Source organism: Gymnodraco acuticeps, unplaced genomic scaffold (assembly GCF_902827175.1).
Source record: "Gymnodraco acuticeps unplaced genomic scaffold, fGymAcu1.1, whole genome shotgun sequence".
In the NCBI taxonomy this organism is placed as follows: domain Eukaryota; kingdom Metazoa; phylum Chordata; class Actinopteri; order Perciformes; family Bathydraconidae; genus Gymnodraco; species Gymnodraco acuticeps.
In genome coordinates, this window is record NW_022991840.1 from 223,026 (window position 1) to 250,750 (window position 27,725).

Genomic DNA, 27,725 nt, shown 5'->3' on the forward strand with positions numbered 1-27,725 from the left:
TCAAAACCTGTTTTGTCTATTTTAATGGAGCTGGATTTTTTTTTGTATCAATGACTCGCGATCTACCAGCAATGCTGGTAGATATATCAACGTATACTGGGCACCTCTGCCCTAGGCTAAAGACTTCTTCAAGAGCTAATTGGAGTCAGGAGTCAGCCAACCTGGAGTCCAATCAATGAGACGAGATTGGAGGTGTTGGTTAAAGCTGCCCTGCCCTATAACAAATACACACCAGTTTTGAATTTGCTATTCTTAAGAAGCATTGCCAGATGTGAACCATGCCTCGCACAAAAGAGCTCTCAGAAGACCTACGATTAAGAATTGTTGACTTGCATAAAGCTGTAAAGGGTTACAAAAGTATCTCTAAAAGCCTTGATGTTCATCAGTTTAAGACAAATTGTCTATAAATGGAGAAAGTTCAGCACTGTTGCTACTCTCCCTAGGAGTGGCCGTCCTGTAAAGATGACTGCAAGAGCACAGCGCAGAATGCTCAATGAGGTGAAGAAGAATCCTAGAGTGTCAGCTAGAGACTTAAAGAAATCTCTGGCACATGCTAACATCTCTGTTGACGAATCTACGATACGTAAAACACTGAACAAGAATGGAGTTCATGGGAGGACACCACGGAGGAAGCCACTGCTGTCCAGAAAAAACATTGCTGCACGTTTGAAGTTTACAAAAGAGCACCTGGATGTTCCACAGCACTACTGGCAAAATATTCTTTGGACAGATGAAACCAAAGTTGAGTTGTTTGGAAGGAACACACAACGCTATGTGTGGAGAATCCAAAGGGTTCACATACTTTTTCTTGCAACTGTACATACAAGCATCACTGTTTTTTACAGATTTTCACAAAAAGATTGCTATTTCAACCACAAAAGTCTAAACCAATTTCCCCTCATATTCCCTGCGCGCCCTAAAATTGTTATTTTTCTGCAGCATAAGGACTTTGTTTACTGCTGTTAAAGAAAAAATTAGGTCCTCTTGTGATGTTGACAGCTTCCAGAATAGAAACTGAAGAGAAAAATGAGGAGGAAACACAAACGAGCTGCTGGTTTAGCAATTAAGTTCAAAACAACAACACAACAACTGCCCAAAATGTACCCCGGACGTTCTTTTCCTCATAAATACAGTTATATTTCCAGTTAGCCTTATTTAATGAACACTAAAATAATGAGCCCTAGTTACTCTTTATGCATATTCACCCTCTTTCAACTCAAAATAAGTAAGAGTGTTGCTTGTGCACTGTTATAGCACCTATTTTCACCATCACTGCACATTAAAGTGGCCCATAAGCTGTATCTGATCCCAACAGAGTCAACATGAGTTTTCTCTCCTCCTGCAGTTTCAAGTGGTCGATTAGCATACTAGGCTCAGTTCCCTCTGGCAGGCCAGCTCCACACAGTGACATATCATCTCTCTTCTGTGCCCATTTTATTCCCCGCACACTGTGAAGCCCTCCCTCCAGCAGCCTGCAGTAAACCCCTTGCCCCCAGCATCAACCCCTCATATGTGTCCGGAAAATCTGTGACATCCAATTCCTTTCACTGTTGGACATATTTACCCACTTCCTTTAAGAAGCAATGCAGTGTCCCTCACTAATGGTGCGTTTCCACTGCAGGCCTCGCTCGGCCTCGCTCGGTTTGGTTAGGCCTTATTAGGCCCGGCTCACTTTAATGCTGCGTTTCCATTACAGTTTAGGAACTGGGGCAGTTACTATAGTAACGCAGTGTAGGCGGAGCCGTGACGTCATCTTCAATGAGAGCCCCAGAAAAACAACACAGCCGTTAGCTCTTAGCACTCAGAGCTCACAGCTCCTCATATCTGTTCAGAAACTTGACAAAAGTTAAACAACTACAAACCACAGACTGCCTGTGTCATGGAGAATACAGTCGCTGGTTTATTTATGTCTGTATAGGCCGTTGTTGTGAGTGTGGACGGTCGAAGCATATATAACGTTAACTTAGCCAAGCTACATTTAGAAAACACGCATTTTAAAAGGGTTTTTCGCCTGCCGTCTGTCTGCAGACTTGTCAACGCATTAATTCATGGTTTTTACTAACCGGTATCAGTATGTTGTTACTTCGGCATCATTTTGAAACGTGTATTACAATTAAATCACGGTCAAATATGTTCATCTTGTTGTAGTTGTAGCCCCCTTGCCAGCGATTCTCTCTAGTTTAGCATACTCAGCCCGACTCAGCCTGGTTGTTCCTGGCCCTAGAACCACGATTTAGTCGGGCCAGAAAAAAGGTGAAAAAGTAGCCCCGGGCCAAAACTAGGCCAAGTGTAAACGCAACCAAAAACGGGCTCCGCACGGCTCGGCACGCTTAAAGCGAGCTACCCGCTGCAGTGGAAACGCACCATTAGTCTCCTTTGTTCATCTTATTGCAGTCTTTCTCCTTGGCAATCCTTCCTAAAGGTCACCTATTGTGCAAAATCCACTTTTTCATGTCTTTTCTACATCAACATGTGTCCCCTCTGTGGAAAGAGATTCTGAAAGTTTCAGGAAAAAAGATTCTCTCTCTTTTTGTCCTAATCCATTTATATAAAAACCTGTCTGAAAATGAGCTGATCAGATTTTGGCCACTTTATGATGTCATAACGATTTTTTGGCTTGTGTAACCATTAGCCAATCACAACCAAGGTAACCCCCGCCCACCTTATAACCTGAATCTCCTCCTAGAGCACCAATGTGTTATTTTTAACCAAATCTCTCTCAGAGGGGCGTGGGGAGGGGCTCCTTATTTTCATCTAAAATAACAGACAGAGAATCAGCACTTTTGAAACAGGGCTGAAACAGAGGGGATTATGGGATGTTGCAATGATCTGTTTGGTGTTTGGAGCCAAACACTTCAGAGACATGTTTTGTATACATCTGAGACCTATAATAAAGTAATGAAAAACAGTATAATAGGGGACCTTTAATTTATCCTCTTTTAAGTCTGAGCTGGTAAAAAAAAAGAAAAAAAGAATCCTGATATAGCTTATTGTGCCAACTCGAGGGTCGTTTGTTAAAAACACATTTAGAAACATTAAGAGCTCTATTGAGTGACATTATCCCTCATTATGGTGGACATTGCCAGCGTGATATATTCTAAAACAACGCCGTAATTGTGTTTTTTAATATTTGACGATCAGCTCTGGGTCGTTGACACCACTAAGCATGCTCACGGGTTAGATTAAGCTGCTGAGAGGCATCAACTATATTTGTTATGTTCATCACTGTTAAGCAAAATATCCCCATTATGCAACGGTATCGCTCTTTTATGTGTTTTTAATAGTTTTTGCAGGATAATTGAGCAGTAAACCATAGAGGCAGAGGCAGTATTAGACGTTGTATACACAGACTTGTTAGTGGGCTTAATTCATTGTTAGTCGTGGTCTTTTCACAGGATTTTTTGATAATGATAAAACAATAAAATAATGCCAGCCTAATCCTTTAATCTTTTCTGTGTGTGTGCATCTGTGGAGGAGATAAAAAGAGAAGGAGAGGTAGAGCTGTTTGTGCCTGCTTGTTAATGCATACTGTGTGTGTGTGTGTGTGTGTGTGTGTGTGTGTGTGTGTGTGTGTGTGTGTGTGTGTGTGTGTGTGTGCTTGTGCACTACAGTATGTGTGTACTCCCATTTCCACACTGCTGGCGCCTTAATGCACTTTAATCCCTTTAGTCTTCCCTTAAAGTTTGCTCGGATTTGCATATATCCAATTAAACATGTGAACAGCAGCAGCTTCTGTGGATCTGTGAAGAGCGGAGTCACTCCTTCTGCACTCAGCCACTGTAATACATCTGCTCTCACAGTAATGCACGTCAGCATGAGAGGCCATAACGGCTATTATTCAAACTTAAAAGCTCACACATACTAGTGAGATGCACGTAATTCATTGTACACCCCACATGTGATTGGAATATCACATAACTTCACATTTGTATGTTTATTTCAGTGTTTTTTTGTCATACCAGCACATTGTGATTCTTTTGATAGTGATGTCAGTCGGATGCACCACATTGGCCCATATAGACATTTAAAAAAATTGATGGATTGGCAGATCATTTGTTGCAGATATTGAAGGTTCCCCTTGTGAAGGGAATTGTAAAAACCTTATTGATACCTCAACTTTTGGTCATAACATAAAAACTTGCTCTAAATGTCTCTACTTTATGACCAAATATCTGCTAAATTAGTGACATTTCTATCAGCCTCATGCTGTACTTTTGTGCTTAATGCTAACAATTATTATCATGCTAATGAGCTTAACAGGGATGGTGAATAGTGTACAAATTATACCTACTTAACATCAGCATGTTAGCCTTGTCATTGTGTGATAATGTAAAAAGTAAGTTTAAAATATGGAATATCCATAATGTAAAATAAAAAATCCTGATCGTATATCTGCTATATCACCAATTCAATGTTTTTTAATAGAGCTTCTTCTGACTTTTCGTCTGACATTTAAAAATGTATGAGTCTCCCTTATGTAAAGCACTTAGTACGTACAGTATAACAAGTTTCTGCATTTGCCTGTATAATGACCTTACTTTGGAAAGTCCCTGGCAGCTGGACTGTACTTTATCCACCTGGCTGCACAAAATCTATAGAGAACAGAAATACAGTTCAAGTGAAGAACACTTGTGTTTGTGTAAGCGCTGAATTGCATGGGTGTACAGTACACCTCTGACTGACGAAGCCGCAGCGCTAAGCACCGTCTGCTGACACGCTCCTGCTCATTATCCCCTCTGCTGTACGGGAGCTGGCCGCTACACCTGTTTCCACGAGGCTGCTGTGCTGACTGAACATGTTCACAGTCCAAAAACAGATCGATACGCTCTTATTTTGTGTGTGTGTGTGTGTGTGTGTGTGTGTGTGTGTGTGTGATATTTGGTTTCTGAGCCAGGTAGCGAGAGTTACAGCATGTTGAAGGTCATAGGTCTAGGATTACTGCTGCAAAAACACTTTCATGAAGTGCTGGGTGCAGTTTGACAACAATAAAGGTTTCATATTTTCCAAATAGAGGACAGTCTTTTCTCTACTTCTGTAGAAATTTAAGCATCTCTGTATAAATAGGCTTTCATTGCTACTGGTTTGCTTTCTTTATATGAAGCTGTGATTCATATTCAAACAGAAGCCTTGACAGTGCTCTTTTTTTATACAAGCTCTTTTTTTAATATCCCATCCATATTATATTGAGAGAAATTGGTGTTCTCATTCATAACACTCCGTTCGATGTCTCACTATGGGATGCGCCTCAACGCGTATGCAAACAGAAGCATCAATCTCATTACGCCAATCCTGATTGGCTGGTGATCTTGACGTCTACGTCAGGGAATCCACCCACCCTTTAAGTAGCTTGCGCTATGTCGCAGCGTCATTCAAACACCTCTTCTCGCTTCAGAGCACATCTCGAATATCAGTAGCCGGGCTAGCTTAACGGTCCACAGACTGAACCCAAGCTAACATTCGGTCGACGGGCGCTTGCCGGTTACTTTTTTGCTTTGCAGAAGAATTGAACAAATATTAACACACCAGTTAATATTGTAATCTGCCCGGCCGTTTTTTCTTTCGAAATAACGGTAAGGTTTGATTTTTTCTTCAAACAGTAACATACCTGTTGCTAGTTTATCCCTCCGCGCCGACACCACGGCGAGCGAGGACGGACTCTTCTCTCCCTCACACCAGAGGAGACGGAGATAAGAAAGATATTAACACACCAGTTAATATTTTTTGGAGAAACACTAAGAAACTGTATGTCCTTTTGGTGTCCAAGTGTACAATAGCTGCAGTTATGTAAGCATCTCCATGTATGTTCTATTGATGTTATGTATGAAAAAATAAATAAATATATATATATATATCTTTTTTTTTTTTGGAGAAAAATCTACCCCGTTGTTTTTTCCTTTAGGAATAACGATAAGGTTGGATTTCTTTCATATCTGTTACTAGCTTGTCCCTCCGCGCCGAGACCCCGGCAAACGAGGATGGACCCTTCTCTCCCTCACACCAGAGGAGTCGGAGGCTCGGCTCGGAGGCTCGGCTCGGAGGCTGCGGGTTTAAGATCTCGAGCACGGACTCACACCAGGTCTGCTCGTCCTGCCTTGGGCTGGAACACGCCCAGGAAGCTATCGATACCCCCGGTTCGTGCGGGCATTGTGCCCGCTTCACCATCAAGAGCCTCCGCCGACGGCTAGCGCGCCAAGCTAGCCTGTCGGGAGAGGACCCCTTCATGTCCGTTGATTCGCCGGCCGGCAATCGGGACATGGTGGCGACCGCCGCGGAGATTGAGCCCCGCGCTGTGTCAGGCTGGGGCTCAACAACGGCGGTAGCCGCGGAATCGGAGCCCCGCGCCGTGTCAGGCTGGGGCCCGGTGGCGGCAAGAGCCGCGAGAGCGGAGCCCCGCGCTTTGTCAAGCTGGGGCTCCCAACTGGACCTCACCGTGGTTCCACCCGCGGAGGATGTCCTACAGCTGGATTATATGGAGGAGGATGAAGAGGATGCCTCTGAGTTCCTCTTATCCGACTCGGATGAGCATGAAGATGACATCTTCGTTTCATCTGCCCAGGCTGCCAAGCCGGAGGCGATGTCCGCTCCCCCGGGCGAAAGCACACCAGCTTCGCCCTGCCTCAGTATGGACTTGCAGGCCGTGTGCCAACGCGCTGCGTCCAGGCTGGACATCCCCTGGCCTGAAGTGGCCAAGGAGACCTCCAGATCTCGCTATGAGGGGAAGAACTTGCCCCAAGCAGCGAGGATGAGGAAGCAGCTTCTCCCAGTCTTTCCAGAGATGCTGGACGAGGTGTCGGTCTCGTGGAGAGACCGCCCTTTCCGCAACAAGGCCCCAATCCAGGGTGCCTCCTCTTTGGACTGTGACGGCATGGAGAAGCTCGGCCTGCTCCGCATGCCGCCCATGGAGCCGCTGGTGGCAGCCCACCTCCAACCGCGGCTGGCTTCGGCACCAAGCAGGAACCCCACGCTACCGGCAAAGGCAGACCGCTTCCAGTCAGCAATGACCGAACAAGCCTATAAAGCCGCAGCTTTGTCCACCAGGGCGCTCAACGTCTCCTCGCTGCTGACCGCTTACCAGGCGGAGCTCTGCGAGGACATGACGGTCAAACCTGAGCCTGCCGTGTGGGACGAAATCGCAGCGATCACGGACATTTTCCTCCGTGTGCAGCGCTGTGCAGTCCAAGCCACGGGCAAAGCACTGGGGATAATGGTGGTACAGGAGAGAGCCAGGTGGCTTACCCTGACGAACCTTCCAGACCGGGAAAAAGAGGACGTCTTGGACATGCCTATTGTTCCCGAGGGCATATTTGGCTCCGCTCTAGCTTCGATGCAGCAGCGGTGTGAATACAAAAAGAAGGAGGATGAGGCTCTCCAGCTTTGTCTTCCCCGAAGGGTCCAGCCGCCGCCTTCAACGGCCCCGCGGCAGTCTTTCGCTCAGGCTGCCTCACGTCCTGCCCGTTTCAAGATCCCGAAACAGCAGAGGCCACAGCCCGCCCCGGGTCCCCAGCCCAGACACGAGGCGAGGACGGGCTGGCCAAGAAAGTCTCCGGTTCCGGCAGCAGCCGCTCAGACACAGCCGGCCCAGACTTTCAGCCACCAGACGAAGAAGAAGAAGAGGGCGGCCTGACAGCCTCCTCTCCTCTCCTCGATAAAAGAACTGGAAGTTCCCTGTTCTCCAGCTCCAGAACACGTTCCAGTGTTAGATGCTCATGTGTTTCCGGGGTGCAACCATGCCCCCATCTTCCCGCCGCCTCGAGTGATGTCAGAACGTCATCCTCAAGTTCGCGCCATGAGGGAAATGGACTTAACATCAACGACAGCAAGCTCCGCTGCTCGTTTAAGTCACACAAACACATGTCATCAATATTGTCTTTTAATAAATCATTTTCCACTGTCGTTTCCAGGCTTAAAGCCAAGTCAATACAAATGAAAAGAAAGACAATAAAAACAATAAACAGTCTGACGTCTACCCCCCTTCTAAGAGTGGCTGCTACCTCTCTCAGAAGGCGGACGATGGACGGGGCTGTGAAGGCATCACCGCCACGCGCATGCGCAGTGTCGACCGGGGTTGTCAACCTGGGGTACCACCGTGTTCAGACACTAGAGGGCCCCATAACACAACAAATAAAGACACAGAGGGCAGACTGCAGGGATGTGACATCTCCGCTCGCTTTGAGAAGCGAAAAATGGAGGATGCTCACAGATTCTGCTTGGGTTTTCAAGACAATAACACGGGGTTACAGACTCCAATTCGCTGTCACCCCCCCTCACTTTTCGGGCATTCTGCATTCGCAAGCCCGGGGAGAGTCGGCCCATATTCTAGAGCAAGAGATCCTCTCGCTACTAGACAAGAAGGCTATATCTATAATACCCTCCGAACAGAGTCAGAGCGGATTTATTCCAAGTATTTCCTCGTTCCCAAACGCGGAGGGAACGGGATTCGGCCTATACTAGATTTGAGGGCTCTGAACAAATTTCTCAAAAGATACAAATTCAGAATGCTCACTCACACATCTCTGTTGCGTCTCGTGCGCCAAAACGATTGGTTCACATCAGTCGACCTGAAAGACGCGTATTTCCACATCCCAGTATATTATCCACACAGGAAATATCTAAGGTTCGCCTTTCAGGGTGTCTGTTACGAGTACAGAGTACTTCCCTTCGGTCTGTCTCTCAGCCCACGAGTGTTTGTACGGTGTACGGAAGCCGCGATAGCCCCGTTAAGACAACAGGGTATTTGCCTGGCAACTTATCTGGACGATTGGCTCCTTCTCGCACAGTCGGAGCAAGAGGCTATTACGCAGACGAATGTCCTCGTAAAATACCTGCTCGACCTTGGTTTCGTAATAAACACAGAAAAGAGCATGTTGTCCCCAGCCCAGACTGTACTCTTCCTGGGCCTACGCCTGAATTCGGTGCCCTTTACAGCCCGCCTGTCAGCAGAGAGAGTGAAAGCCTTCAGGGCTTGCCTCGCTCATTTTCAGCCACGCAAATATGTTCTCTTCAGATCATGTCTGCGGTTACTGGGGCTCATGGCGACAGCCGTCCTGGTGGTACGACTGGGATGCTTACACATGAGGGAGTTTCAGCGCTGGGTAGCTGCCCTCAGATTGGACCCTGTGCGTCATGGCGCACGGAGAGTGATGGTCACTATGAAATGCGTAATGGCACTGCGCCACTGGCTGCACCCAACTTTTCTAGTACGGGGCGTGCCTATGGGTGCTGTCCTATCGCGGAAGGTGGTCACCACAGACGCATGTCTGACGGGCTGGGGGGGTATATACGAAGGTCGACCTGTGAGGGGTCTCTGGAGCAGAGACCTCCAACGGTCACACATACATTATCTGGAGCTTTTAGCGGTGTTCCTCACCCTGAAACGCTTTCTGCCTTTTCTCAGAGGACATCACGTCCTCGTGAGGACAGACAACATGACCACAATATCGTATATACTGTAAACCGCCAAGGGGGTTTGCGTTCTCTCCAGTTACACATGCTGGCACACAAACTGATCTTATGGAGCTGCGGACGTCTCCTCTCTCTGAGAGCGATGCACGTACCAGGAGTGATGAACCTCGGGCAGATCTGCTGTCCAGAGGTGCACCACTATATGCAGACTGGACTCTACATCCAATAATTGTGAGTCAGCTGTGGGTGCGGTGGATCTGTTCACATCAAAAGAAAACGCTCAATGTCAGCTGTTCTTTTCAATGCGCGATTTAAACGTACCGTTAGGCGTGGACGCGCTCGCGCACGTTTGGCCTCCGGTCCTTCTGTACGCGTTCCCACCCCTGGCTCTGATACCCCCAACTCTGGCCAGAGTGAGAGAACAACGCCACACACTGATCCTAATAGCTCCACACTGGCCTGCAATGTACTGGCTGGCGGAGATATATCAGCTGCTGGGCGGGCAGCCGTGGCAGCTCCCGCTACGCAGGGACATACTGTCTCAGGCGGGGGGGACGATTTTTCACCCACACCCAGAGCGCTTGGCACTATGGGCCTGGCCCGTGAGTGGTATAACCTGAATACAGTGGGACTCCCTCAGAAGGTGATAAACACTATTCAGAGTGCAAGAGCTTCCTCCACCAGGTCCCTCTATGACTGTAAGTGGAGGGTGTTTGAGGAGTGGTGCCTTCAAAAAGGACACATCTCTTTTCAATGTCCTGTCGGGGTGATTCTATCATTTCTACAGGACCTGATTGATAAACACAGAGCTTTCTCTACGATCAAAGTGTACCTGGCTGCTATTGCTGCATGCCATGTGGGCTTGAGGAAAGACGGCTAGCCAACATCCCTTGGTCTTCCGTTTTATGAAAGGGGCTTGCACATGTACCCCCATTGACATTGAGGCATTTCCTCCGCCACTGAGGAACAGCGGCTGAATTTGCTGTGCCCAGTCCGTGCCCAGTCCGTGCCCAGTCCGTGCTTTACGCACCTATATGGACAGGTCAAAAGAGTTTCGATGCAATGACCAACTCTTTGTATCCTGGGCTAACCCTCATAAGGGCAAGCCCGTTACCAGGCAACGGCTCTCCCACTGGATTGTGGAAGCGATTGCTCTGGCTTATACGAGTCAGGGTTTGCAGGCACCAACGGGCCTGCATGCTCATTCTACTCGTGGACTGGCTACATCCTGGGCTTTGTTCAAGGGTGTTTCCATCCAAGACATTTGTGCAGCAGCGAGCTGGTCCTCACCGCTCACTTTTGTCCGCTTTTACAGGCAGGCTAGATGTCTCTGCTCCAAGTGTGGCCCCCGCAGTGCTGGGCCCCGTGTTGACACAGGGTTCTACCTGTTAAGTTCTGGTTGTTTTGGTGATTTTCGAGATAAGCATGTCTAGCAATACGGGAGTTTCAATATCCCATAGTGAGACATCGAACGGAGTGTTATGAATGAGAACTATAGGTTACTTACGTAACCCCAGTTCTCAGAGTAACATGAAGTGAGATGTCTCACCAGACGGCCCTTCTTGCTAAGGCGAAGCGAGAAGAGGTGCTTATTTTGAATGACGCTGCGACGTAGCGCAAGCTACTTAAAGGGTGGGTGGATTCCCTGACCCAATCAGGATTGGCGTAATGAGATTGATGCTTCTGTTTGCATACGCGTTGAGGCGCATCCCATAGTGAGACATCTCACTTCATGTTACTCTGAGAACTGGGGTTACGTAAGTAACCTATAGGTTTGATAGCCTTGCTAATGTTAATGTAGCTATAAACTCAACTACATGTCTTCCATATTTATTGTTTCTCTTGTCAACGGCATGGGAAACACAACATCTTATTACTACAGTATTGGGTTCAATGATGACTGACAACCCCCAAACCAGACAATAAAGTATTAGCGACTTGTAAAGCTCACGCTGTGTTATCACCTATTTCACTCTAAATGGAGTCATCATTTCATTATTCTCTATTGAAAGAGACCTAAAACTAACGATTGAGAGTACATTATAATTAGGAAAATGTTAACTGCTCTATAAAACCAAGGGAGAAGTAGGGTAATTGTATCATTGACTTCTATACAATTCAACTTATTTTTGCAACCATTGGAGTCACCTTGGTTAAATAGGAGTTAGATGGCATTAGTGTGTAAATACCCCTTCCTTTGGATAAATCCCTTCCATTAAGACATTGTATCAACAACTCATCTATGCTGCATATACAGTAATGTCCTTAAAGGTATAGCAGTACAAGTGTGTGCTTTTGTTCATGTAATAGTCCCACAGGACTGTATTATTGTACTGTTAACACGTTTTACAAACTCCCTTATGTCAAATTATCCTGGCATCCACTAAACTGCATTTAGTACAGATCTGCACATTCACTTCCTCTCCTTCTGCTCTGCTGTTTTTGTTCTGTGCTGGGGCTCTTAAGAACTGCCGAGGTTTGACAAAGCAACATTTTCTCTTGTAATGAAAACAGACACACTTGATTGGGTTTTTCTGTAACAAAGCGCTACCTTGATCTCAATTGAAAGCCGAGCGCTCTGAAGCTTCGCTGTACTTTGTCATAGCAGACAACAAATTTATATCTCCTGTCTTCCCTGGTTTTGGTACCAGAAGGCTCTTTTGTAACGTCTGTCGTCTGGTTTCTTATTTATGCCTTATTTCTTCAGGCAGCAGATGCTTGATGGCTGATCAAGCCCGTTTGGTTCACTTGCTGCGGACAGAAAAGTAACATGGGAACTTTATTTCAACATCTATTTCACGAGTATTACATTCACACATGAAGAATACTAAGCTAGATTAACACACACATGGCCCTGATGTTATCAATGGCAAAAATGACTGCTACTAACTACATGGTACTTTACATTAACTCTGAGATTTGTATTTGATTATTCAAGTGTGGAAATGATTCACTATACAGTATAAAAATACATAAATATAGTATTAAAAAAAAGTAGTGTCTATAGTTTTTCTTAATTTTTCTAGGAAGCTCTATTTAAACGAGTGTAGCCTCCACCACCTCTCCGACACTTCGCTGTCTTTCTCTCCTCTAATACAGACAGTGAGGGACAGCCAATGTTAACGGCATTCACCCTGTATTAATACAATCCTTTGCATAACCATGAAAATAGACACTCAACTGACTACATTTCATTCAGGTTACTCAGGTAGAGGCTGCATTAAAGAAACAAACACTGGATGGTAACGTTAAGTGAAGAAAGAAATTCAAACGACACAAGGACACCATGATTACAGAGAGCATGTGATATTTATAAATGATTGTTTGTATTTAATGCATTTCAGATCTTTTCACGCTAAATCGAACTACTATAAAGAATCTCTCACATTGGACTTTAAGAATCCCAAGCAATTTTGGACTCAAATTAAATCTATTTTAAATAAATCAGGTAAACATTCTATTAATAAAATAAGAACTGCTGATACAATAATTCATGACCCATTATCCATTGCCCAAATATTTAATCAGCATTTCGCTAATGTATGTTCCACACTACTATCTGACTCCTATTTGACGACTGGTATTTCTAATAGTAACTCATACTGCAACAGTTCTTTCTTTTAAGAAGATTCTACCACACGAAGTTCATAATGCTATCACAGAATTAAAAGTGAATGGCAGTGCAGGACTCGATGGTATAGAAAACAGGTTCATAAAACTGGCGTCCCATATTCTCATGTACCCACTTGCTGATTTGTTCAACCTGTGTTTGTCTACCTGTGAGTTGCCGACTATTTGGAAATGTGCACGCATCATTCCACTGCATAAAGGTGGTGATTTACTTGATACAAATATTTATAGACCAATCTCTATAATCTGTTCTATTTCCAAAGTTTTGGAGAAAATAATTTATAATCAACTGTCACATTATCTCAATACTTATAATATTTTATCTCCGGTTCAATCTGGTTTCAGGCCAAATCACTCCACAACAACGGCCCTACTTAAATTTACGAATGACTTGTACTCTGCTGCAGATGATGGTGAACTCACAAGTGCCATTTTTATTTTTTTATTGACAAAAGCCTTTGATTTCGTTCTTGGATAAACTTCACGGCATTGGCCTTTCTAATAATACAGTGTTATGGTTTAACTCGTACCTTCACAGTAGAAAGCAATGTGTGGTTGTTAATGGAAAATAGTCTGACCTGTTGATCCAACAAAAGGGTGTACCCCAAGGATCAACTCTGGGCCCACTTCTGTTCTCTATTTACATAAATGATTTATCTTCTTGTCTCATTAATTGTTGTACTCACCTTTATGCTGATGACACTGTCATATATACATCCAAATCTGATTTTTCAAAAAATTCAGATCTCTCTTCAATCGGATTTTAATATCTTACAGGACTGGCTATCACACAATAAACTACTGCTTAACAAAACAAAATATTATACCATGGTCTTTGGTACCAGGCAGAAGCTCAAATCCAAACCTAATGTAGTAATAACATGTAAGGATGGCACTTCTCTGCATAAAGTTGATAGCTTTAAATATCTTTGTGTATGGCTAGACTCTGAACTTTCATTTAAACTACATATAAAGCAAGTAATACAAAAAGTCAATTACGGAATCAGTGTTTTACACCGCTCTCGCAATTGTTTTACGCTCAGTGTCCGAAAGAGAATTGCTTCTCAACTCATTCTTCCGATTATGGACTATTGTGATCTTAAATCAGATCTTGCTCCACTCAACATAGCCTACAATAGACTATGCAGATTTGTTCTTGGTTGTCCTTTTCGTACACATCACTGCACAATGTATAACCAACTTAAATGGCCTTCTTTAAATGTAAGAAGCCACACGCGTTGGCTTCAGCTGATATTGAAATGCATTTATCTTAACTATCCCCCTTATTTAAAGCAGTATTTCGTACCCTACTCGTCAAATTATCAAGTTAGACATTCTGTTCAGATTTATTTCTCTGTCCCCTCTGCAAAAAAATGGATTGGCAGAAGAGCGTTCATGTTTAAAGCCCCAACAGACTGGAATACTTACCTGCTGCTATTAGATCTCTTGCATCATTGGGTATATTTAAACATGCATTGTTATCTCACTTTCAACTGGTCTGTACTTGTTATAAATTAAACTGATATTGATGAAACTGATTTGCTCGACTGTCTCTCAAATTATAATGATTGTATGCATTGCTTGAATTTTACTTTGTCTTGTGTGTCATGTTTTGCATGTTGTCTTTTTATTTATGTATGTCTGTAAGTTGTTGCTATTGTCGGGACCCCCTTTAAAACGAGATGGTGCATCTCAAGGGGTTTATCCCAATGAATACAAATGTATATATATATATGTATTTATATTAAATTGATTTAAATGCTTTAATGTAGTGTGCACTGTGTAATCAAGGAAGAAATAATATGGAGGTGTAATTTATGCTCACTGTTATTTTAGTTGGCACACTAAACTTAGCTGAATAAACCCTAATCACAAAGTAGAATTGAGGTTTATGGGAATGTCATTCGTTTTTCCGGGGTTTGTTCATAACACAAAGTATCGAACATACAAATAATTTCATGGGGATAAAATGTAGTATATTCATTTTCTGGGAAACATGATTGTGTGAACTTCATTCAACAGCAATCTATTCAATATGGTCAACCTCACAGTGGAAGGAAATGTCAGGTTCACTAGAGTCAGCAAGATTCATCCTCTGGCGACCATGAATATCTCCACGTAATGTCATGGCCATCACATGCTGAGATATTTAAGTCCCAATTAAAGTAACATCACAGACATTGTTAACCATATATATGTGGCACTCCTGATTAAGCATTCATGCAGTACGTGCTTGGCATGGTCTTATGAAAAACACAGATTTGGCACAAATAATACTTAAACACCACAATCCCTCTGCATCCATCATGACGTGTGGTTACATACAATAAGCTGCGTGCCTCAGATCATATGTGTGTTTTTTGCTTAGCCAAAACAAGTCTTCCCTGTGAAACTGGGGCGACTCCCCGCGGCGAGACATCACTGATGGATTCAGTATTGTTTGGTTAAATGGCTCACCAGGTGCACTGATAGCACTGACATGCTTCACAACGCAACTGGGCTCATTTATTTTATCTGTCTTCAACTCTATCTGTCCTTCTCCTGATAAAACATATAAAAGCACCCACACCCGCCTAGCCTTAGTGAAATTGCAGCTACAGAAAGTCAGGTTGTTTGTGTCTCACTGGATTGTTTTGTGCTTTTTTGTACATTACCATCCATTTATGATTGTGATTGATCTGTCATTGCTGTACAATGGCTTTTGAAAATCTCTCAGGGAGCCTTTTTTCTCTATCCTTTTTACCCCCTAAAGTGTTGTGTGCTTCATCTCTTCTGTGGGATAACGGTGATTGTTTGTTGTATTCCACTGTGCACACCGTTTTGCTCAGTTTGAGGCTAATACGGCATCTGACCTGTCTGCAGGTTTTTGGGCGTCCCTCCTGGAAGAGGAAGCTGCCCTCTCACAGGACCTCTGCCCTTTGACCTCATCTACACCGACTACCATGGCTTGCAGCAGATGAAGCAGCACATGGGTCTGTCGCTGAGGAAGCACAAGTCAGTCCAATGCTCTCTTTCTGTCTTTATATGGGTGTCTTTACACTTTGTACCTCTATTTTAATTAACATGTATTGCTTTGTTCTTCAATGTATCCTTATTGACTGGCTGATGTGACATGCTGGTACACACTTGGATTGTAACCTCACTGTGCATCAGCAAAAAATCTCCATGTTGGGCATTTACACAGTAATCAATCAACAAGGTGCAGGCTTAACCACAACCTCTGCTCTTCATCACACAGGGAAGTGTGAATGAATGATTTACGTGCTACATTGCATGGTTCTGAGTGATAACAAGCTCCTTTCTTTCTGTAAATTCAATTGTTTTGTTCCAGCTTGGCAGCACTGGAGCAGTCACAGTGTGAAAGCAAATCCTTTGTTTTTCTTTATTCAAACAAAGAGAACATATTGTTATGGAAATCTAAAAACCCCAATACTGTAGAGTACAAGTCAGAGTGATCAAATCAAATAAATGGTGAATCAGACAGAGTTGTCTTTCTGGTATTTATTTGAAGCTTCAAATATATATAAATACAATACAATAAATATAGACACAGGTCCCACAGAGTATAGAATAATCTGCGCGAGTGTGCGCAGTTCAATATGGTAGCAAGGCTTATATAGCAGAAAGGGTGAGAAGGTAAGAAATCTCTCTTCACACGGTCACATTGTTATTAGACACATGTCCTTGAGCTGTAGATCTCAGGAAAGGCAAGTTCTCGTGTGACTACATGTATGTGCGAGTCCATTCATAATAGCAGCTGTGGCCTTGAAGTAGAGTAGATAGAGGCAAACAGCACATCTAACCAAATGAGAAGCATTTGGTTTAAACATATCAGGATATAATAACATTTCCACTACAATATGCAAACACTTTTTTAATGCAACTCGGAAGAAAATATATTTCTAAAAATAAAAATTGAGTGGGAGAACACAGTGAAAGAAATGTGATATTAATGATAACTAGAAGGGCAATGGGAGGCTTGTGGCGCAGTGGGTTGTGTGTTGTTGTTCGACCAGGGGGTCACAGGTTCAAACCCCACTGCAGTCAGCATGTCGTTGTGTCCCTGGGCAAGACACTTCACCCCACATTGCTCCTGTGGGGATTGCCCACAGTATTGAGTATGTAAGTCGCTTTGGATAAAAGCCTCTAACAAGTGAAATATAATGGGAGAGCGTAGACCTCCGCCTGGCTGTTTTATAAGTGAGAAGTAATGTGTGTACACCATAGACTGTATATATGGTGTACACACCCTGTGATTTGGATCCGCTCCAAATTGAAATGGTGCTGTCCTTGGCCAATGCTTCACACTTACGCCAAGTTTCATGAAAATTGGGCTGGTGGTTTTTCTGTAATCCTGCTGAAATAGAGACAAAACTAAACAAACTAAAAACATAACCTATTTGGCAAAAGGTAATCATGGAGGTGTAATACAGTTTATTGTGTTGCTGTTTGTGTTTCTTCAACATTTCACTCATGAATCAAAGGAGTCGGTTGCCGTCTTAAATTAATAACACAAATAATTCATCCTTCGTTTGGATCCTCAAAGACGAGGTTGGACAGCATTGAAAACCTCTTCTGATTCCAATCAGCGCCAGTCCAAGGTCAGCTGATCGACCAGCGCTCCTCAGCTGTCACCGAGTGAAAGACCAATACTCTCATTTCCCCTCCTGCCCTGACACTGATTAGAGAGGCAATGCATTGAGAAATCTCCGTTTGGATTACATTCATTGATTTTCTTGCTTCCCAGTGTGAATATATTCACTGCTGACAAAGTGCTGATGTAATTTTTTTTCTTCTGTCGTTGTAAACTAAATGTTAAGCATTTATTGTGAAGAGATTCACGCAGGGCAAAAAAGTCACGCATCTTCTTTAAATTCTCAAAAATCGTTTTCCCTCAACTTTGTCTCAGACTTTTCCAGCTTGTGTCAGGATCTTTTTCGAGGGCGCTGTGATGGCTGTGAAACAAAGCTGTGTTTAAAGTCTCAGGCTTGTGTAACCTGTACTGAATGAGGGGCGACCGGCAGGGGACATGGATATCCATCACCACTGACAGCTTCACAAAATAAATCTCTGACAACAAGACCGAGGGCTGAGATTAACTCACAAAGATCAACACAAGACCGATATTTGACATGGCGGTCCTGTTATTGATCTTCAGACCAAATCATAAGGGTCAATTGATCTAAGTCTCAGTGATGTAGCGCTTAGTGACCAATTACTAGGTCTACTTGGTGTTAAGGGCCAATCACAGTACAGTAGTACCAGCACATAACAACCCATTAGGGTGCGGCACGCAATACATTACAAAAATATAATGTATGAGGAATGTAAACAAACATGTTGGTGTCTTATGAGTTTGTTTGTTCAACTCAAAATCCCATCAAAAGGACGGCAAACATCTTTGTACACAAGTGAAGCTTTAGGTGCAATTTCATTTTTCTTCTTTTAGAAATAAAATGCTTTATGGATGAAAATGTTAAACCAGAAATGTCCCAGTTGCAATAACTGTGTCTTGCATTTCATTGATCTCTAGAGAACCAATAAAACATAATACATCGCGGGGACGAGCATTTGAGTCATTCGTATTTATAGTTAAGATTAAGTTACTTTCAATGTTTAACAATATATATTAGTTCTTTGTATCGTATATAACTGCAAAGTTTGCTGTTTTTTGTGCATCTTTTAGAAAAAGAATACTGTCCAGATTGTTCCACAGTGACACGATAGCAACTTCAAAAAGTTGGACTGCATCTGCAACCTCCCTGGTTGTTTAAATAATGCCTCTACAGCGTTCTTCTTTACAGTCATCCTCACAGACAAGCCCCATAGATGATTTGCCAGGAAAAACTCAGGCTGCTAGATCTCTGTCCAAACCGAGGGGACAGGATGCATCTGCAAATAAAACATGAGCTTGCAGATTCCTCTGGTTCCCAAGCAGGCAAACTACATTAGGTGAAATATCCCAAGCTGGGTGGAATCATTTTTCACTTTGTTGCTGTTTTTCTCACTCAATCTTTAGAGACTGTATTATTTGAAAGCAAGAGAGATCTGTGATCTAATTTGAGCTAAGCCCATTTCTTATTTTGTCCCAGGTGCCACATCCGTGTGATTGACACCTTCGGCACGGAGCCTGCTTATAACCACGAGGAGTACGCCATCCTGCACGGCTACCGGACAAACTGGGGCTACTGGAACCTCCACGGCCAGCAGTACATGACCATGTTCCGTATGTGGGCTTTCATTTCTCTGACTCTGATGATATGAAAGACATGAAGTGTTTTGATCTGTGCAGGTGTTCGTCTGTGTTTATGTGACCGAGAGGGCGAGCAGATTGTGAGTTTATAACGTCGTCAGACCGGAACAGGCGAGGCTTTGGGCCAAAACGGTTCAAAGAAGTCGTTCAGAGCTGCCGAGCCTGAACAGATGCCTAGAGCCAGGCTCTGACTAACCACCACCACACCAGAATGTACACACACAGACATGTACAGACACACATGCCTTCATGGCACGTGTGGTTAAATGTGTGACAGAAGAAACCTTCAGGTGTTCGTTTCTGATTAATTCAGCGTTAATCGACAGCTGCACTGTTTCCAAATGACTTGCGGTTATCACAAAGCTCGGCTCTGTGAAAGACGTCAGCTTTCATCTCGGGTTTGCAAATTGACTGGAAACACTGTTTTGTTTTGACATCTCTCTGCCGTAGTAAATTCTCTTGGTGTTTTCTCCAGTTCACAGCTTTTTTTAGAGAAGTTGTAAAATGTGTCAAAGTAAAGCTGCAATCCCAATCTCTTGAAGGTTACAACTTTTTCAAAGATTACAAAGAAAAATTGCTTTTCAGAAATCCGAATTCCTTGTTTCGTCCCCCAAATGTACAATGTATTTCCATGCTTCATGTTGGTATGCAATGAAGCTCAGTCATAAATGATGAGAAATCGAAAAAAACTGTATTTTCTATTTTTAAAAACTAGAGTTGTGTTTGTGTGGCAACATTTACAGCAGAATCTTTCGGTTTAATCACACTTGTTTTAGGGCGTACATTTGGCTTGTCACTTTGTGTTGCCAATTGCTTTGTTTGTCCTTGGCAGCCCACACTCCTGATAACTCTTTCATGGGTTTTGTGGCGGAGGAGCTGAATGAGACGGAGAAGCAGAACATTCAGCGGAACAAGGTTAACAATATGGCTGTTGTGTACGGCAAGGAAGCCAGCATGTGGAAGGTTAGTATCACACAGTAACGCCTGCAAGAACCGACAAAACACCCAGTACGTGTTTGTAGATGTTTGTTAATTCTGAGAGTTTCCAAGACACAGACTGAAGAACCTCTGATTGGGGGAGGCTGTGGCTCAGTGGATTAGTGTGCTGAACCTTGGATCAAGGGATCACTGCTTCGATCCCCCACTGCAGTCAGCATGTACTGCAGCATGTCAACTTCATCCCAAATTGCTCATGTGGAGAGTGATTTGATTTGATTTGGAATGTGTAAAACAATAATACAAACCTTTTACATGAGAATTATTATACAATACAAAATGAAGCAGTGTCAAATTGATATACAACAATATTACTGATTCTAAGTTATGTATAAACAAATGGTCTACTTGATTACACATCCGAAAAGGGGTATATATATTTGTTTTCTTTAAGAAATACACTTTTTATTGCCTACACTACAGTATTGAGTGTGTACGTTGCTTTGGATAAAAACGTCTAACAAATGACATGTAATCTTATTTATTATTTGTAATTTGGTAAATTAAAAATAAATCGTACTTTTTGTGGCGTTGGAATGAATAATTACAAATAGATTTAAAGGGCACACAGAAAACAAAGCACCCAACATGATTATTTTAAAGAGACCCTATTGTGCTTTTTTGGGCTTTCCCTTTCCTGTAGTGTGTTTTATAGATTTCTGTGCATGTAAACGGTCTGCAAATGCTAACATCTCAAATCTCCCTCCAGATGGAGTTTCCCTCCCACATCCCCCCCCCCCCCCCCCCCCCCTCCCTAAAACACCTTGATTGGACTCCTTTGTTTACTTCCAAATAGTGACATCAGTGTGTAACACTCCTGCTACTATTTGCTAGCGCTCAAACACAATGAATGTGAAAGGCTAAGGGGCGGGACATCTCTTAGTGGTTGACTAATAGAGAACCTCAGTGACGCATCCTAAAACCCGGATGTAAACTCCTTCCGGTTCCTTCGTCAAAAACGCAATGCAATTTCTCCATAGAATTTTGGAAAATAGCTCGAAATAAGGTCTGCGGTTGAAACACATTTAAGAGACGGATCACGTTTTGTTCAGCCGGATAATATCCACATGTCTATCCTACTTTTATAATTTTCGAAGCATAAATCTAGTCGCAAGAAGCAAAATGCTAACGTTATGCTGTAAAGGAACTACAGCAGGGTCGCTGCTTCAACGTCACGCCAACTTAAGATCCATATTCAAACATACAGATTGTAAATGGTACAAGTTGAAGCGTTTGTTTGAACAGTTTGCAGGAGGCAGGGACTTGCTTTCAAGCAGAACAGGGCAAACTAATTTAGCGGGAGTGTTTACGTGTTCGGTGTAATGACGTAAAACGGCCTGGACAACTTCTGTAGTCCTATTCAGCCACTTGGTAACAACCATCGTTTTTCAGACACGTAAACTCTTCAAAAATCACCAGTGGGGTCACTGCTGGTGTATTTAATGTCGTAGAACAAAACGTGATCCGTCTCTTCAATGTGTCTCAACCACAGACCTTATTTCTAGCTATTTTCCAAAACCCTATGGAGAAATTGCATTGCTTTTTATCGAAGGAACCGGACGTGGTAAAAATGCTAACTTACTTCTGGGTTTTAGGACACGCGTCCTAAAACCCAGAAGTAAGTTAGCATTTTTACCACTGCGGTTCTCTATTACAACAGAGCCAACCAGCTGACCAATCAGAGCAGACTGGGCTCTGGTTTCAGACAGAGGGTGAAAAGAGGTGCTGCAAAATAAAGACCTTTTTGAACATTAAAGCATGTAAACATGTCACGGTAGTGGCACCATATATAAATATGAAGCTGGAAATTAGCATGATAGGGCCCCTTTAAGTGTAATGCCATCTTATGCAACTATGACTATCGACCTGTTAAAGAAGAGCACTGGGACACTTCACAACTCTTTTTCCTAATACTTTGATATCCCTTATGACTCCTCTTACCACCTTTTAGTAGAATAGACTAAGCCTCTGTAATGAGTGCTAAAAGCTTTTCAAGAGATAAAGCGCTTCCCATTCCTCTTGCAAGTTGCCATGTATATGTAGGATCATGTGTAATTCCAAAGGCAAAGATTATAGTATGGTCTCATTCACTAGTTTTAAGCCTTCATGTGTTTTTAATGTCTTTGATTTGATCTTAGTTGTTCAGTTCATTCAAGTTATTATTAACATTTTGGTTGTTAAAAATGTCTTCTTTAGTGTTGTTTTTAGCTCTAAACTCTTGTGACACTTCTTGATGAATAAAACAAGATGGCAATGTCCAAAAAACAAAACATCAAACTCAAGGCTTCTAAACCATTGGAGACAAACCAATGATTGAATGCATTTGTGTTGCATTTATCATATTCTAGGGATACAAGTAAAGTTTGGAGAACTTTTAAATATCATTTCCCTTAAGCAAATCTTTACAACCTGCACTGAGAAAAATCCACTTTTTGTTTCGTTTCAAAACCAGTCGCTCCTTCAGGAATCGGGCCTGAAGTATGATGGAAGAGGAACAATCGTTTTTGTTTGGAGTACATTTTCCCTCTGAGCTGCTGGCAAGGTTTTCTTGTTCTTACTGTAACTTTGAAGTGTTGCAGCCTCCCACAAGGTCTGCTTCACTTCACTTACTGCAGCTTTGTTTCGACATTCCCTGTTTCTCAAAACAACTTGTGGGGCAGTATAACATTTTTGCATCTGACAGATTGCAATGTAAAAGTGTGTTGAGGTCTCTCGATGCAATGAATCCAACAATGTTGAGAGCAGCGTTATTCTCCTCCTCTGCAGGTGTTCAGGTTCACTTGAGAGTTGGGCCTGTTTAGTTCTTGGGGGAAGACAAGTTACTGTTTTTCTTTACACCTGCCTTTCCTGTACTCTACATCCCTCCTCTGCATACTTCTGTTTTCACCATGTACTATTCTGTATTTATCCTCCCATGATGCATCATTGATGGACCCACGCAGCTTCAAGTAAGTATCCCTGTTTTTTTTACTGGACATATCGATTCTCCAAATTTCAAAAATAAACACTTTTACTGAAAAATGTATTTTTCACTTCAGTTGTGTTGGCATGCAGTTACACTTAAAGATGGGGTATGTCATTTATTTCAGAAACACTTTTTGTTGTATTCCATGGAATGCTCTTAACATCCCGATAGCAATGAATATATTAAATGCTTTGACAATAAATACATAAAAAATCTCGTCTGTGGAAGCCGTAGCGCTGTAAAAGCACGACCAATCATTTGAGCCGGCCCGGCTAAAATAACTGGATGGCCTACCTGCCTGTCAGCCTTCCATCTGTGCACAAACGTATCCCGTGCCCTCATTGGTCATGTGCGCGTTCGTGTGTGTTGGAGGAGGGGCTCTGTAAGGAAGTCTGAAGGAAGTAGCAGATTTTTTCCGGTTGTGTATTTTCAAATTCTAGCGCACTCAAGCTGGTTTCTCCAAAATGACATACCCCACCTTTAAGAGCCACATTTTTAAAGGTAATTCAGAAAAAAGACAATGCAAATATCAGTATTGTTTACAGCTTAAAATATGTGACATTTCTCCCTACATTTATCACCAACATATGAACTTTGACCGTTAGTTACCATAAAGAATAAAGAACGTTTTAAACATATTGAGATAAAGAAATAATCCAAGTAGTCTTACTTTGTTTTTTACTATAAAAACTGTTCACAATTGGAATTCATCGTAACAGTTTAATCCAAGAATGTTTGATACTCAAGAGGATTTGGGATAATTAAGTAGAAGAAAGTGTAATTGTATCTCAAATGTATCCAAGGCTGGAAGATATTAAAAGAGTCTAAGATGAAGAATGAGGAATAATACTCAGATGACATTTCTAAATAATTGATGCCTTGAAGACAAAGCATTTGTGCATAATTCATAGCATTGTCCTAGAATCACCTTTTGAAATAAACTAATTCAGTTTTATGTGAGTGAAATGATTTTAAAATGGTCTCCAGAGGGCAACACAGAAGATATACATTGATTTAAGTATTGCGTAACTTCTCAGGTAATGGAAAGTTGGCAAAATGATGAGTGTGGTGGTAACAAAAGTAGACTGGGCTCATTTAATCTGCTTGCCTAATTTTCTTCCCAACTCCTTTGGGCTTTTCTCAACTGTGTAGTTGTCTGAATACTAATGTGTATTTTCAATTCATTTAACAAAGTGTTGTTGGGGGCAGCAGGGGAAACTCCAGAGTGTGTAAAGTCAATATAGGACATGAAAAACGAGAACATGGATAGTTCTGATATTTTGGAGTGGGGTTGTATGAGGTGAATATCCAACGTCAATGAATTTGGCAGTCGGCATGCCTTCAGTTTAAAAGCCTCATAATATTAATATTGCTTTGGATGGGGGCACCAGCTAAATGTATTTCAGCCTTGCAGTCAGTCTGGAAACAGAAGATGTTACATTCATTCCCCTGCCTCCATCGTTTAGTTTGTGTTATTGCTTGACTTTGGTTTATCCAATACCAAAATCACACAATAACATAAACAAACTTTCCAATATAGGCAGTCGTAGACCATTGACTCTCTTGGCTTTGTGCGGTGGCTTTAGCAAGGGCTAACATATCTTGACTTCACACAGCAATATATTGTTTTGCTTGTTTGCGTTAACTCCACTTCGCGAGTAGCAAATACAACCCTACTATAAAACCTCCAAACATACCTTTAAGTTAAAACTGAATTACCAAATTACTGAATTACTGGGGATCTGGTGGTGCACTTCCCACCTTTGTAGCAGGGTATGTATACAGCAGCTACTGCAAAGCACAGTGCCGCTTTTTAAGTGTTTATATTTATTTATATTGTGCTTGTATGTGTTGAAGGGAAAGGAAAAGTTCCTGACCATTCTGCACCGCTACATGGAGATCCATGGGACGGTGTACTATGAGACGCAGCGTCCCCCAGAGGTGCCCGCCTTCGTCAAGAACCACGGCCTGCTGCCCCAGCAGGAGCTGCAGCAGCTGCTCAGGAAGGCCAAGGTAAACATTACTGAGGCTTTCATGAAAATATTTGCATATAGATATTCTGGATCAAAATGAAATGCTTTGTTAGAGTTAATATACCTTTGTAGAGTTGAAATACTTCCTATGCAAGAGTTGACTTGGATATGAGCAGCTCAGTGTATAGACTGATGATCTCTTCCTCTCTTTATGTTCCCATCAAGCTGTTCATTGGGTTAGGATTCCCCTACGAAGGTCCCGCCCCTTTGGAGGCCATAGCCAATGGCTGCATCTTCCTACAACCCAAGTTTAACCCCCCTCACAGCTCTCTCAATCACGACTTCTTCAGAGGGAAGCCCACCTCCAGGAAGGTGGATGCACTTTTCTTTATCTTGCTTATGAGGATGATCAGCACTTGTAATGTTAGTTAAATATGCATTGAGCATACAGATCTGGACTTCAATCGTTGTTCTATTGTGATTGTGATTTATTCCTTCTCAGGTGTCCTCTCAGCATCCGTATGCAGAGCAGTATATTGGCAGGCCGCATGTCATCACTGTCGACTTCAATAACTCTGAGGAGTTTGAGGCCACCATCCGTGAGATCATGAGGATCAATGTATGTTAATGTATTGGTTTGTACTATCCTAGTCTTCTTATATGATCAGCTTCCAGAGAACACTCTACACTGCATAATGATAATGGTATACTCCTCCATGCTTTATGGTCTGGTGTGACCCACTTTTGGAGCCCTCAGCCTTTAATAGAGCTCTTAATCATGGCGCCTGCATTTCAACAAAATGCTTAGCTGGCTCCCTCTCCGCTCTCCGCGCTGCTAATTGCTTGAGATATTGAGCGGCTCGGTAGGTAAACTGCCCACACCTGGGTTTACATGGCAGACTTCCAAAGGCCAGCCACACAGGCAGAAAGCATTGTCCGCAGCACATATTAATCAATCACGCTGCGCTCAATCTGTCACCAGGACAACATCAAGCCACAGCCAAGCCTCTCGCAGTGCCAAGACGCATGTGTGCCTCTGCCGTCAGGTGTGTTGAATAGGCCTTGTGTTTCCTGCTGATAGAGGAAGAATGAAGGAGCAAGGATCAAAAAGTGGATCCTGGGGGAAGGGGAAAAACAATATCTTTCAGGTTGACTGGGCAAGTTTAACCGTGCATTTAAAGCATCTTTATTTTACAGGATCTTAATGTATTTGATCGAAAGTATAGTATTGAAGAACATGACATTTTGGAAAATGTGCTTACAGAGAGTTAGAAGAGATTCATTTCATTTCAAACCTTTATTTATACAGATAAATCCCATTGAGATCATTGATCTCTTTTTCAAGGGAGACCTGCTCAAGTAGTTCCACACAAAACATAACAACATAAATAGAACAACAAAAGGACATCATACAGCATCATTTACATAATTATCCACATAAACAGGTACCAATAGCTTCCGATCGAGTAGCATCCAACCGAGCTTTAAAAACATTTAGTGGCACCAGATTGTTCAGTTTCCATTTAATTTGCAGACTATTCCAAGACAGAGGAGCTGCGCATCTAAAAGCTGTCTTCCCTAAGACAGTCCTAGCAGTTGGCACATTTAATAAAACCACAGCATTCGATCTCAGGCAGTAGCCACTTACAATTTTCCGTGAGATCCCTAACATGGCTTTGTATATAAAAATGTACCAGTGACTGAGCCTCCGTACAGTTAGTGAAAGTAAACCAGCCCTTGCATACAGGGTACAGTGATGGGTTAATGCTTTACAGTTAGTAACAAATCTCAGGGCACTGTGATAGGCAGCATCTAACTTGACCAGGCAATAGGCAGGTGCATTCATATACATCAGATCACCATAGTCCAGCACAGGTAAAAAGGTCACAGTGACTAGCCTTTTCCTGGCCTCAAGCGAGAAACAGGACTTGTTCCTGTAGAAGAAACCTAGTCTAACCCTCAGCTTTTTAAGCAGGTTATTGACATGAAGTTTAAAAGTGAGACAATCATCAAGCCAGATACCAAGGTATTTGTAACAGGTAACCACTTCAAGTTTTATTCCTTGCGTAGTTACAATATCTAAAACAGGCTCTGGTGTCTTTTTAGCTTTAGAAAAGAGAGCATTACCTTGGTTTTATCAACATTTAAAATAAGCTTTAGTTCAGAGAGCTGAGTCTGAATAATGTTAAAAACAGCCTGTAATTTAACACCAGACTCCTTAATGGAGGGACCTGCACAGTACATCACGGTATCATCAGCATACAAATGTAAAGTAGCTTCATCCACATTTTCACCTAAACTGTTGATGTAGATGGAGAATAAAAGTGGACCTAAAACAGAACCTTGAGGAACACCATTAGCAATGTTAAACCACTCAGAAGACAGCCCATCAAAATGAACACATTGGGACCTTTCAGAGAGGTAGTTTACAAACCACCCCACTGCATGGCTAGATATGCCTATACTGGCTAGCCTCTGCTTTAAAATGTGATGATCAACGGTGTCA

At 42.7% G+C, this 27,725-nt stretch overlaps 1 protein-coding gene across 3 annotated transcripts in view; it reads left to right on the forward strand.

The window, feature by feature from the left end:
• Window positions 1-27,725, forward strand: part of LOC117535395 (alpha-1,6-mannosylglycoprotein 6-beta-N-acetylglucosaminyltransferase B-like) — a 114,511-nt gene that overhangs the window by 69,838 nt on the left and 16,948 nt on the right. For 2 of the 3 annotated variants that reach the window (XM_034199843.1, XM_034199841.1), the window contains exons 9-15: window positions 15,895-16,026; window positions 19,125-19,258; window positions 20,118-20,248; window positions 23,224-23,229; window positions 25,101-25,259; window positions 25,445-25,591; window positions 25,722-25,838. In XM_034199843.1, coding sequence (XP_034055734.1) covers window positions 15,895-16,026; window positions 19,125-19,258; window positions 20,118-20,248; window positions 23,224-23,229; window positions 25,101-25,259; window positions 25,445-25,591; window positions 25,722-25,838 — 826 coding nt within the window. The remainder of the gene's footprint in view (window positions 1-15,894; window positions 16,027-19,124; window positions 19,259-20,117; window positions 20,249-23,223; window positions 23,230-25,100; window positions 25,260-25,444; window positions 25,592-25,721; window positions 25,839-27,725) is intronic. The other variant, XM_034199842.1, reaches the window with a different exon arrangement.